The sequence below is a fragment of the Primulina eburnea genome, chromosome 11 (genome assembly GCF_022965805.1).
Source record: "Primulina eburnea isolate SZY01 chromosome 11, ASM2296580v1, whole genome shotgun sequence".
NCBI classification, from domain to species: Eukaryota; Viridiplantae; Streptophyta; class Magnoliopsida; order Lamiales; family Gesneriaceae; genus Primulina; species Primulina eburnea.
Genome location: NC_133111.1, coordinates 42736505 through 42751275, shown reverse-complemented (window position 1 = coordinate 42751275; position 14771 = coordinate 42736505). Strand labels below are relative to the sequence as shown.

General features: G+C 28.4%; 1 protein-coding gene and 1 long non-coding RNA gene across 2 annotated transcripts; one reads left to right on the top strand and one right to left on the bottom strand.

Annotated features, from left to right (window-relative positions):
- The first annotated feature begins 2830 nt into the window (after nucleotides 1-2830).
- Nucleotides 2831-6712, top strand: LOC140806322 (MYB-like transcription factor EOBII). Its single transcript, XM_073162916.1, has 3 exons — nucleotides 2831-3042; nucleotides 3355-3484; nucleotides 6128-6712. Exons 1-3 carry the CDS (start codon nucleotides 2904-2906, stop codon nucleotides 6453-6455), a joined length of 597 nt encoding a protein of 198 aa, XP_073019017.1. The 5' UTR covers nucleotides 2831-2903; the 3' UTR covers nucleotides 6456-6712.
- Nucleotides 4668-5914, bottom strand: LOC140806324 (uncharacterized). Its single transcript, XR_012112473.1, has 2 exons — nucleotides 5023-5914; nucleotides 4668-4885 (listed from the first exon to the last, which is right to left on the bottom strand). It is a non-coding gene; the product is annotated as an uncharacterized lncRNA (long non-coding RNA).
- Nucleotides 6713-14771: the final 8059 nt, after the last annotated feature.

Here is a 14771-nt window from a genome sequence, read left to right as displayed (position 1 = left end):
AGGAAGAAACATCACAAGACAATGAACCCTCTAACTTTACAACAACACATTAATTAATCATTACTTTTAAGTCCACAGTCTCATTCAAAGGCATTCCCTTTTTAGAAAGAGTGTGAATCAATTGCTCCGAAAATTGATTTTCTTAATCGAAATTAAATTACCAAAAATGGTATCATAATTATGCTCATGATTCAGTGTAGTCTTACTTAGCTACATTACATGTGGCGAACATTTATAAAGGATAATATGTGGTTCTAGTTAATTACCCTTTCTCATGCAGAAAAAGAGAAAGATTTTCATTAATTTGATGCATGAATAGTCACCATGTTCATTAATATTAAATATTCTTAATTTTATTTTTTTAATACATTAACTTATCAATTTTTTTTTTTTTGTGTTTTATGTATTAATACCCATATGCTATAGTATGATTATAAAATAGTTATATTTTATATATATATATATATATATATATATATATAAATTAATTATAAAAAAAATTATCTCTAAAATTCTTAATTTAAGATCTGAATCTTTTACATAAAACTACTTACCATCACTAAAATTTATACCACACCAGTGTTTTATCATGTACGGTGGTATTACATTCCTTGGTTACTAATTGAGTAAATATTTATGATTTTATCTTAGATTTTGAAATTATGTCGCTTATTTATTTGGTATTACAACATACACAAAAAATTATGTGAGACAATCTCACATATCAATTTTGTGAAATAGATATTCTATTTAATTGACCCATGAAGAAATATTATTTTTATGACAAAATTATTACTTTTTATTGTAAATATAAGAAAAATTGTCACCTCTCACGAATAAAGATCCGTGAGACCATCTTACAATAGACCTACTCTGCAACATAAACAAATTTGCAATGCAAGAAATGTAAATACAAAAAGACCTAGCCAAACTACCTTGATTAAATGGCTCTCTCTCTCTCTCTCTCTCTCTCTCTCTCTCTCTCTATATATATATATATATATATATATATATATATATATATATATATATATATTGTCACAAAAATTCCAAAATTAATTATATATTAGTACATTTTATTAATGGAACATTGAAACGTTTATTATTACAACTAAAAAGGAACGTGCGATATTCGAAACATAAAGTAAAATTAAAATAATAAGAAACATATTAAAATAATGTCGAAGCCGATTTTTTAGATAAAAATTTATACCATATTTGCATAGAATAACTAATGTTTTTCGTCGCAAATTAAATGGTTTCGAGGCAATAAACTCGACACGATCAAACCTCCATCAATTACTCACATTGTTTGGTTGTTACACCAGAGTATTGATCCCTCAGATAATGGCTTAGTCATGAAATTTGTTGAGAAAAGAGGAAATTACATTTTTTTTAATCATTTAACTTGTATGTTTTTTTTTCTCGATATTATGGGACAATTTATAATTTTAGTTCGATGATTTGCACTTTTTTTTTTCAATTTTAGTCATTTGTTCATGGAATTGCTCAATGTACAGAGCAACATGCATCGACAATCTTTGGTGTCATGTCATTATTTTTCGGTGTCATTACGTTATCATTTTCCGTCTCCACGTCACCGTTCCAATTAAAATGAACTAAAAATGTAAAAAAGTACAAATAAGCGGACTAAAATCGTGAATTATTTGATAACAAGTGAAAACATGGAAGTTATATGGCCAAAATTTAATAGAAAATATGACACAATGTATTAAAATTTATTTTTTTTCCAATTCAAATTAAGAAGGACAATTATCCTTGTTTGGAGTCACTCGGAAGTAAATATGATTGGGGGGACATGTCAATAGTCAATAATTAAATACAATTAATTTAATATCAATTACTTAACTCTAGACAAGTATCTTAATACAATAAAAATGATTTCCATGTAAACCTAATTTGACACGCCCTTTATCATTCATTTGTCTAATTAAATCTTCAAAATTTACTTTTTTAAGTATACAACATTTTTCCAGTGAAAACGTTAAGAAAAATAAACACACACACATAACACTAATTTCTAGCTGCAAACATGTTAAACTAGTGACGATCGAGTTATATTTATTCGGAAAAAAAAAATTGTATATATTACAAAAGCGGATTCATTATTAATATTGTATATATGAATCATGAAAGATAGATTTAGCTATAGATTGCTATCAAATTTTGGGTAATTAATCCACATATATGCATGCAATTGAAGCTGTATTACACCCTTCAAAAAATAAAAAAAAAAAAAGAAAAGAAAAAAGAAAAAAAAAAGAAGAAGCTGTATTTCTAAAATATTTTAAGTTTATATTTTGAAGAAATTAGCATAATATTAAAATCATAGATCTTCAATGATTCTTTTTAAGTTCTACATGATACATTAAGTTTAAGCTATGCTCACAAATTTATATTTTCTCAATATATAACAATACATGAATTTTTGTACAACAATCTAAGTTGTCCTTATCAAAATTATGAGTCTATCGATGTTGAATTACATAAATATAATCAACAAATTTTTTTAAAAAAAATTATACTTACAATTTTAAAGATTCGAGTTTCACCGCGCACAATTTCATGAAGTTGATTAACTTTTTCTCATTTTTTCATTTTTTTCCCCGAAAATCCTGGATCCGCCCCTTATCATCTACGCAATCTTTAACCTAGCAAAATTGATATTCTAATTATAGGTATAAAAACAAAGTTAGGTTAAAAGCTCCATTTTTGTCTTTCAATTAAAAAAGCTCATTCAATTTGCAAATTAAAAATTATCTTTAACTTCCCAATCTCTATAAATTGAGCTACACCATCTTCATTATCTTCGTCAAATAACTTCTCTTTTTTTTTTTTTCAACTCTCTCTTTAATTAATTAATTTATTTTCTCTCTTCAAAGATGGATAAGAAGCCATGCAATTCTCAAGAAGAGGTGGAAGTGAGGAAAGGGCCATGGACTATGGAAGAAGATTTGATTCTCATAAATTATATCGCTAATCATGGCGAAGGTGTTTGGAATTCCCTCGCTCGATCTGCAGGTAATTAATCGATTTATGTTCATGTAACTGTGCTAGACTCAAAAAATTTCAGATCATCACCGAACGTAAGATATTTCAAAGGAAAATAAATATAACTAGCTTATTTCGGTTAAAAAAAAAGTTAATATATATGAATATTTTCTAATGAAGGCGGAGATTGTTCACTAGGGCCGATTTAATAAAAATTGTGCATTTGTTTCATGTAGCATAGAGAAAACCAGAATCATCAAGATAGTGGTTTTTTTTTTTTTAAAATGATGTTTATCCATTGAAAACCCTAATGGCCATTCTTTTAAACTGTTTTGGTCGAAGGGCTTAAACGTACCGGGAAAAGCTGCCGCCTCCGGTGGCTTAATTATCTCCGGCCAGATGTTCGAAGAGGGAATATAACGGCGGAGGAGCAACTCTTGATCATGGAGCTACATGCTAAGTGGGGAAACAGGTATGTTCTTCAAGTTTTGTAGGGTTTTGCTAGTCAGTGTATCATTTTTTTTGCCAAAATATTAATAAACAAACAAATAAAATACCAAAACATCATATTAATTATTGAGAAAAAATGGTTTTTATTTCCCTCCTCCAATACTTTGATCCACGGAATCATTCCCTAAGTTCGTGTGGACAAATGTTCTCCGCAAGTTGTTCTCACTCAATTTAAGCTCGTGCGCATTTCTTGGTTCTGAAACAAATAGAGAAGTGAGAACTAGATTTGGAGAGAGGTGGGATAGAATATTCTTTCTTTTTTGATGTACTATGATTTTAAATCAAACATGGGAAATAGAAATCATGGCTGCAATATATATCGAATCTCCAAGAGAAATTTGATTGGATACCAAAAATATCTTCAATATATTTAAAAAAAATAAGTTATTACAAGGTACATCTTTTTTTCGGGATATTTTCTATCTAAGACCTGGCAAATATTATTTTTTTCAAATTGACCTTATACAGAGTATTTCAAATACACTTAAGGAAGTTATTTTACCAAAAAAACGCTTGATCAGGTCTAATTTCTCAAATATCCCCCTTTTTTTCACAAATCAATTATCTGAAAATTTGTTGAACTAGGGTATCTTTACTTAACTATATGTCAATTATAGATATGCGTTTTTTATATGAAAAAACAAGCTAATTTTTTTTTCAAAATTAATAGAATCTCAAATATTTAGTATATAACATAAGAGTTAGGTTTGCGTACACCATCCTTGAGTTTAAACAAAAATATATATATATAGAAGCAAAAAATTGTATAGTTAATTAAGGTTTCACGATTTTTCAGTTCTTTTATGTATAAAGAGTTTAATGAAGATTTTGTCAGCATTGAGACACTATTAGTAAAATTAAAGTGGGAAATTAAAATAAAATTATAAAATCCAAAAAAAGATGTTGCATTTACACGTTGTGGAGGAGGGGCCGAAATTCAAATATCCGATTTTATAATTATAAAATAAATAAAAAAAAAAAGAAGAAGAAGAAGAAAACCCAATAGAGTAAGTCACAATCGGAACACCTCCTGTGCTGATTTGAAAGAGTTGCTCCCAAATCCCAATTGCTGATAGAGACTTCTACCAAAGTGTTTTGGCTCTTCGGGACCAATGGACCCCTCTCACTTTTGCTTTATTTTTCAAAAAAAACATTGGTGACATCGTAATCTGAAATTTAAAACGAGATCTCGAATTTGAGACCCGATATTAACTAACCTCCATCTAGCTCCATATGGCCATTTTCTTTCTTTATTTCACCATATATATAGAACACATGCCTATGGATAAGACTGCCCTTGATTGGCGTACGTTCTACCTTTCTGCATGCATGCAACATTTGAACTTTTCAATCTTCAATGTCACTGTAAATGAGAAATATACAATATATACAACTATTACTTATTTTTCTTGACAAAAATAAAATTTCTTTGATTTCTTCTTTAACATGAATATATATATATGTTTATTGTACTTGGACCGTAGATTCAAATTTCCAAACCTTGGTTGCAATATCTATCTTCATTGCGGGAAGGCTGCTCTTCGATAACTGACCGGAGAATCGCGTTCCATCTCTAATAACCGTGTTTCTCTTCCGAAACTAAAAAAAATTAAAATAATAAAACAAAAATGTTACGGTATCATATTCAAATAGTTCTGAAATGATAACATATCAAAGCACTAGTTTATCGAGTGAGATTAACTGATTCCAGCTCAATTGATCTAAAATCGTGTTCCTTTAAATAATTTTGAGCAATATCTGTAACTTCGAATTCGAACCACAGAACATGCAAGTTTAGCTAGAATTTTATTCTTGTCCACAAAACGTGTCGAAATATAATAAAAAACGTGCTTTTATTTTGTGAGAGAAGTGAAGCTAAGGACCGTACTCTTACATCTATATCTCTGTGTGTGTGTGTGTGTTTGTGTGTAATTTACAGGTGAATTATCAATTTTGTAGGTGAATTTCATTTCTAGATAAATTATAATTACCAGTAGATTATGAACACATGACACATGTTGTGTGTGAAATTATAATCATAATTTATATAAGATTTTTTAAAATTTTATTAAATGCATAATGTTTAATATAATAATAATCGGCCGAAATTAGTGAGGGGTCATAGTGTAATTTGAGAGGCGTAATATTGAAAATAAGTTGCAATGACAATTTCGAGAAAAAAAATGTTGTTGTTAGGATAATTTGGGAAACAAAAAACGATATGCTCTAGATGACATATACTATATATAATAGTATAAATAATATAGATATGTAGATTAATATTTTTCTTTAAAAACAGATAATAATTGGCCTTTCTTTATTGCCATTAATTATATAATTTTGTCATACTTATCAAAATTCTTAACTTGCATCTAATACTAATCCATTTCGTATATAGTCTCTCGATGATCATCTCACAGTTCCTCATAGAATATCATATCGATCAAGTAAGTACTCCAACTCGAAATTTATGTACTCGCAAACCGATCCGTCCGCTGCGCAAATTAAGTCTAATCATGGATTTTGAAAATAATATAGGGAATTTTTTTGACATCGTATATATAATCCACGAAAATTGCGTTATTTAACATATACCAGCGTGCAGGTGGTCGAAAATTGCGAAGCATCTCCCTGGAAGAACAGATAACGAAATCAAGAACTACTGGAGGACTCGCATCCAGAAGCATATCAAGCAGGCTGAGGCATTCGCAGGGCCGAATCCGGATCACGGCCTCGATCAAGCGAGCACGAGCCAAATGTCCGGTTGCTACCCTACGGGTACTCATGCAGTCGAGTCGTACTCTCCTCCGATTCACCCAAATATGGAAATGTTATTCCATCAAGGCCCTTTTCCAACTGCACCTACTGTATCAAACGACAACATGTGGAGTATGGAGGATCTCTGGTCCATGCAGTTACTTAATGGAGAATAATTATAGAAGTAAAAATTGGTTCATATAATATTTTATTTAAAATTAAACCAACTCCCCAAGCCTAGTATATTGTTTTTAAATTATGGTAAGTTGATATAATATATAGTATTATTCTCCTAAATTTCTAGAGCTTAATTAAGTCATGATGATTGTAATATAATATTGAATGATGATGGATGAATGTAAATTATATATGCTAAGCTATATATACGGTTTTCTTGTGATAATTAATTAATTATGACATTTTTGTTGATGAATTTAATTACTACTGAAAACTCTAGTTTGCATGTTAATAATTATGTCTTTTTTTGGTATTATTAATATAATAATTAATCTTCTTGATAACTTAGCTTGTTGATTGGGAAAATACTTTTTTAGTTCATTAATTTTCTCATTTTTTTTTGTCAACTAAATTTTCAAATTTTTGTTTTGTTACATTAACTTTAAAATTTTGGTTATTTTGCTCCAAATGTTAACACGACATCACATATATAATCAATTTCTGATGTTTATCAATGTCAAATCACATTTTTAGGTGAAAATTAATATTTTTAATGGTCACGTCAGCATTTAGATCGAAATTAAAAATTAGTGTGCCAAAAAAAAAAATTAGACAAATTAATTGACAAAAAATTTATTTTCCATTATTGATTACTAGGTAAATGACTATTATAGCTAGGGTTTTGACAGTTGGATATATTCATGTGACATATAGACAACATTAATTTAATTAATCACAATATATAAACCGACTTTAAGTATTGTCAATATCAACTTTTGTTTCTACCGAAGAGTCGTCGTCCCATCTCTCACGTTTAAAAAATAATGAAGGTTTTGTGTAAATTAAAGAAACTAAGTTTAATGTGACTAAATCCAAGTATTTTAGAATAGATTTCTTGTGAGACGGTCTCACAAATCTTTATCTATGAAATGAGTCAACCCTACCGATATTCACAATAAAAAGTAATACTCTCAGCATAAAAAGTAATATTTTTCATGGATGACACAAATAAAAGATCTGTCTCATAAAATACGACCCGTAAGATCATCTCGCATAAATTTTTTCCAATATTTTGTGAGAATATATAGGCTTGAGAATCTAAGAAGTGATATCTTATCTATAAGAAAATTAAGCACATGCATCAAATATGATATTTTAGGGTAAAAAAATACAACAGACATGAAGCTCCACGTGTAACATAGAAACAACGTAGGGGGACAAATACCGAACTGGACTATAGGAAAATAGGCACGTGTAAAGGTGTAACCAATTATGGTAAAATTCAATCTGGCTTTTTATATAGGACAGCTTGATCTCGTGAATATAAAAATTTGACTTGTGCCTAACTCTATATTTCTTAAACTGGAAATATTCACGTGACGCTTTGAGTTCAATATATAACTTTTTTCAGCTTTATTTAAGGACAAGATATGGAGGAGCATCAACATTACATTTTTTTTTGTAACAAAATAAAATAATTTTTTTAAATTTAGTGCAAACTATATTGTTCTATACAATCAAGATCTATGTTTGAAATATCGTTCGGGAGCTAACACTAACTCGATCGATCGTCGAGTTCGAACGAAAAAATAAAAATTAGAATTCAAAATTGTAGTTTCGTTGCATACAAATTCTCACTCATATGAAACTAAATTGATTAGTGATATTATATGGGAATGACAAAGCAATAAGAAATTTAGTTGTGGGCTTTCATAGTACAAAAGTTACACGAAAGAAACAAGCACAAATTCGGACCATTCATTTCTTTTAACTCACGTTTTTCAAATGTTAAAGGATAGCTGTCACGTGAAAATAAATACATGTCACATGGGCAACAAATATAGCCATCTAAATTATCTTTTTTTCTAATTTTAATATTATTCATACTTTGTTTAAAATTCATCTTACATATTATTTCATAAATATATTTTTTATTATTAAAAAATTATATTTTACGCTAAAATATATTTCTGTTAAATATATTAAATTATCCAATAGTTCGTAAATAAATAAACCAGATCCTTAAAAAAAAACCAGTGAATCGGATCTTACTCGGGCCTATTGAATATATGGGCTTGGTTTGGAGGCCACTGGACCGATAAATTATGTGTCTAGACCCATTGAAGCTATTGAATATATGGGCTTGGTTTGTAAGGATAGATTGGTTGTTTCCTAGCTAGTTGCTTTGTAAATTGTAGCCTACGCACATAAGCTTATTTCTCCATTTGTTGTAATTGACTTTCTCATCGATTTGCAATTGACTTAGCTTGTCGTCCATCCTTGCAAAAGGGTTTTTCTTTCATATTTTGATTATGGCTTTTAAGTTTGTACCATGGAATCTAACCGGAGGGACACTGATCAATCATCTCCATTAAAGTTTTTAGCGATAGATTAATGGCAAAAATTTGTGTGAGCCGGTCTCACAGGTTGTATTTTGTGAGACAGGTTTCTTTTTTGGGTCATCCATGAAAAAATATTAATTTTTATGCTAAGAGTGTTACTTTTTTATTGTGGATGTCAGTAAGGTTGATATGTCTCATAGTTAAAGATTCGTGAGATCGTTTTACAAAAGACCTACTCTAGATTAATTAGTTTTCGATCACGGGGAATATTTTTCTTGCTAATCCAATTCTACTGCACTCGTTTTAGCGAAGGTTCTAATAATGTATTAAAATACATTAATTAATTAGTTTCGGTAATCCATATTTCAACTTCGTAAAAATGTTTGGATCCTAACTAGGAGTGGTATGTCTCATACATTTTTTTGAGATAAGCCTTAAATTTTTTTTATATATTTGTTTTTTTTTTACGATTTTGATCACATATATATTGTAAAATTTCAGTTTTAATAATATATTTTGATTTGTTGCAATTTTAGTTTTTTTTTCCGCCGTGAGTGCTGATGTGACACTACATGCTTCAATACCACATAAGTGTTGTATAAATTTTATATTGGAAAATTGAATAGAATTGTGAAAAAAATAGTGAGATAAGACTGGACAACATAAATGCAATTTTCCAATTAATATTTAACCAAAAATCATATTTGATTCAAATCATTATCAATATCGGGCCAGAAGAAAGAAGTTTTCTAAGTTTTCTCAATTTAAAGAATCAAAATATTCTTCGATCAATTGTTGCTAAAAAAATAAAATTGAATGGATTTATATTATTCATCTTCAGAAAAAGAATGCTTTAATTTCTTGATTGTGAAAACGTATATACTTTTGTCAGTACCTACAAGTGTAAAATGAATATTATCTAAGCGATCATATATAACACTTTAGGTAATTATTCAAATATTATATATTATTATATTTTATACGTCATTTTATTTAAAAAAATTGAATCTAACTTAGAACCCAACTTTTGATAAGGGATGAGAAAAAATATCGAATATTTCGATATACCGCACTTACTGTATTGTAAAATACTGCACATAGGGATGTAATCGAGTCGAGCCGAGCCGAACTCTTGAATATTTGAGCTTGGTTTGTTTATAATCGAACCGAGCTAGAGCTTTATTTAACGAATATATGCATGGCTCACGAGCTTGTTCAAGCTTTTATCAAGCCTAAACAAACTTAATAAATATGAATTATACATTTAAATTTTCATTAAATTAATTAAAAAGTAAATTAAATATTTAAAGAAAATTATATTATTTTTATTAAAATTTGTAAATTTATTATAATAAATAAATTTAACAGATTTTTTTATATATTTCATAAATAATATGCAAAATCAATAAATCAAATATCAAAACTATTATATTTTCATCTAAAAGATTACTCATGAACTTACCAACGAACATGTTCACGAGCTAACGAACCTCATTAAACGAGCTCAAACGAGCTTTTATCGAATCGAGTTTCAAATAGCTCACAAACGGTTTGGTTCGTTTACATCCCTAACTACACATATTGAATTTAATGATATACTGTAAATTTTGGTACGGTATGATATCATACCAAACTTTTTGGTATAGGCATAAAATTCGAAAAATTTCGGTATCATTTTCTAAAAAATTATAATATAATGAAAATTTCTGCATCGATATATAACATTCAAATAAATTTGGTATTTCGACATGACATTCAAAAAATTTGTTATTTCAATGTGAATCACACTAATTTTTATTAAAATTCGGCATAGACAATATTATACTGATATTGTACCGAATATCGATATATCGATTTTTTTTTTGATAAAAAAAGATATAGAATTTATGTCATACCCAAATTCGATACTCATTTTTGGATAGCGAAACTTTTCAATACGGAAAACAATTTTGTTTAAAAAATCCAAATATAACATAACGACTCAGGCCTACTTCTCATCTAAAAAAATCTGTGTTTGTGATCCTCATTTAGGCTATAAATACATGAAAGAAAGGGGTGACGGCAATTTTGATAGGAGGCCTATTTCGTGAAACTCTTGCCCTTGTAATTAGAATGAGTCTCATGTGAGACTGTCTTACGGATACTAATCTGTGAGACGGGTCAACCCTACTCATATTTACAATAAAAAGTTATACTCTTAGCATAAAAAATTATACTTTTTCATGGATAACCCAAATAAGAGATCTATCTCACAAATTCGACCCGTGAGACCGTCTCACACAAGTTTTTGCCTGTAATTAAGAGTCGTAAACTAAATCTTTCCTTGGTTTCTTCTCCCAGTTATCCATTTTTGTTTTCTATTCCGCATGGGACCATCTCTCTCGTGTAATCTCATCCACTTAAATGCCAAAATATTTATCTCTTATTCTTATTATTATTGTTGTGGTTGTCGTTGTTATTTATTGTCGATAAAATTATTACAAGAATTAATACTTGCATAATTGTCCAATAGGGTTTATTACATGCGCACCAAACGACAGTGATTGTTGGTTTCATAGTCATAGAAAAAGAAAAGGAACACAGCCGCATAAAGAGTAACACACAATACAACATAATAAATTTAAATAAATAAATTAAATTTTGTAAATAAAATAATATGAAATGTTTTATTAACATTATTTTAGAGTTAAGTTCAGAATAGATGAGTTGGATACAAGCTTTATATTTGGTGTAAAATTGTGTTATTTGAAGTGTTTGCTCTAAAGACGTGCAATGGACTGGAAATCATGATATATTAATATATTGGATTTGTTGATCTTTTATTTCATCAGATTTTTTTGAGTTAATTTCATATGTATATTTATATTTTAATTTCCTAAAAGTGAACATCATCAACCCTAATAATAATTTACTTATAATATGTTTTCATATTTCAAAACTATATTCTAAAGAATATAAATGTCTGTAATAATGGAATATAACATTATTTTGTTTCTTATGTCATTATAGTTTTTCGTCTGGTGATATATATTTTTTATTTTATTGTTTTTTGAGTTAGGGACGAATATTATTAAATTTAGATTTTGAGACTTTGCGTCGAAAATTTGAGATTTTAGTATCAGTATGACTTAGAAGTCATTTAATTATATTTTTAACAATTCAAATGAAACGTTAGTTTAATAACTATACAATTTATTATATTTTAATTTGCAAAGCATTATTAATACGAATTAGAAAGGGTGGGTTGATAGAATCATAATATAAGAAGCAAGATTAATTGATTATAAAATGAGATTAAGTTTTGAAGATTATATATATGTTTAATCAATTCGATCGGTGGGTTTTTTTTTTTCTTTTCTTTTTTTAAAGAAAAATGGAAAACCAAACCTACTGAACATTAACATTAAGAAATTTTTGAGATTGGTATTTAATATCAACCGTTCCAAAAACATTTATTTTTATAATTACTTTACTTGATAAATTGTTTTTAATATAAAATAAACTATTTCTTTTTAAAAAATTGGCTCGTTTGATTTTCTAAATATAATGTGATTCATTAAAAAAAGTTTACATTTTTATCATATACCTTGAATGTTCTCTGTCTTTTTTCGACATTGTTGGATGTCAATTCCGGATTTTAGTATATTGATTTGCATTTTTTTAAATTTTTTTAGCCATTTTTATTAGAGTGATTTTGTGTCATCGGGCACGTCAATATTGTTCGGCGCTACATAAGTAAATTTTGTTGTCACGTCATTATTTTTTGATATTACGTTGTTATTTACCGACAATACATTAATACTCTAATGAAAATAATTAAATTGAAAAAAAAAAGTTAGAAGACTAAAATGTTGACTTCATCTATAGTAAATAATAATAAAAAAATATGTGAATCATATGACTAAAAATACAAAAATTTGTGTGAGACGGTCTTATAGGTTGTATTTTGTGAGACAAATCTCTTATTTGAATTATTCATGAAAAAATATTACCTTTTATGCGAAGAGTATTACTTTTTATTGTGAATATCGGTAGAATTGACTCGTCTCACAGATAAAGATTCGTAAAACCGTATCACAAGAGACCTACTCGACTAAAAATATGGTTCTGTATGTTCTTTAAGAAGATCTTGCTTTCGTTTGTTAAATGGAATGGGGTGTTTTTTTTTCTTTTTTGTTTTTTTTTTTAAATCGGTGTATTTGGATCTTAGGAAAACATCAATCAATTTATTTTTGTGAGAAAACTTTGTTTTATTTTATTTTTTTGTAAATATGTTTGTTTGATAATCAAATCAATCATTTCTAACCCCATAAAGACAGGCGTACGGGGAGGAATAAAATAATAAATATCGGAGGTCCAAGAAACGAGTGGAGTGGGAAATTTTATTTTATTTTATTATTTTTTTTTCTTTAAGAAGACAAAACTGAATTGTATCATTGGGACAAACGAAAAAGAAAACGTAACTTAAATGTACGAGATTCATGAATTATATGTTATGAAACTTCTCTTTTAGAAGTAAGCAAATTTATAATTAAACCCACGAGTTTGTCATGTCTTTTGTCACATATGAAATACATCGTTCAACCAAAATCAAATGACGAGGAAATAGCTTACCGAGCCAATTTATGAGCAACAGAATTATTGGTTTCAAGGCCTCTTGATAATTAATGAACAATGCGAAGTGTTTTTCTTGTGTTTTTTGATAAATCGATGATTATATATGGATGTAGCTAGGATGATTTGTTTGGACAGTAAATAAATCCTTTGACATCTCTTTACCTACGACCAAAATCGACGAAAAGCTTGGAAAAGAGATACGATCGAACAAAAGTTGAAGTCGAACATGAAACAAAAGCTTCCCCAACAAGGTTTTATTCACACATGATAATTATATATTAAGGTCACCGGTGAGCTGTAATCAGTATTGGATGCCTTCTAGAGTGTAAAAAAAAATCTACGGCTGTTTTTCTCGTGCAGCAAAAAACAACAGTACTGCAATTCTATCAAGTTCGGTACAAGAACGATCATTCAATCAATGCTGTTGTATCTTGTTTAACTATGATGTAATATGCTCCCAGCTTTTATTTTACATTGATTGGTTCAGAAAGATAGATGAAATTTATATATTAACATTAAAAAGACAAAAATTTGTGTTAGACAATCTTACGGATCGTATTTTATGAGACAAATTTTTTATTTAGATCATCTATGAAAAAAATATTACTTTTTATGCTAAGAGTATTACTTTTTTTTGTGAATATCGATAGGATTAACCCGTCTTACAGATAAAGATTAGTGAGACCGTCTCACAAGAGATCTATTCCAATAAAAATTAATAAAGATGTAACTGCTTAGATTAACTAATATTGTTCTATCATAATTCATACATAGATCGATAAAAGATGTCATAATAAATTGTAAGATAAAATAACATTGTTATTTTTTATCATTAATTTGAATCAAATATGTCACGTGAAAAGATATACAGTACTCCATCGTACACAAACATGATGACTTATCATGTTTTCGGATTGAGTAGGTATCTTGTGAGACGATTTCACGAATCTTTATCATGATACGGGTCAAACATACTGATATTCACAATAAAAAGTAATATTTTTTATGGATGACCCAAATAAGATATATGTCTCACAAAATACGACCCGTGAGACCGTTTCACACCAGTTTTTGCGTTTGAGATTTTCAACAAAGTTATAAGAATCATTATTTGTTTCCCTTTAATGTTGATAGAAAGAGCCAGGAAATTGTTTGTAATAACTAATTATAATGCTTAAAATAATAATACAGAATAAAATAGTATTTAATTTATTCTTTCGTGATTCCTCTCCCCAAGTATATAATATAGGCTTCCCCTCATTTCCATCGCACTTCCATCCACTAATTTCTCTCCAAAGTCTCTATATTTTCTACTTAATTAATTGATAGCTCATTTAAATCAAATTATCAATGATA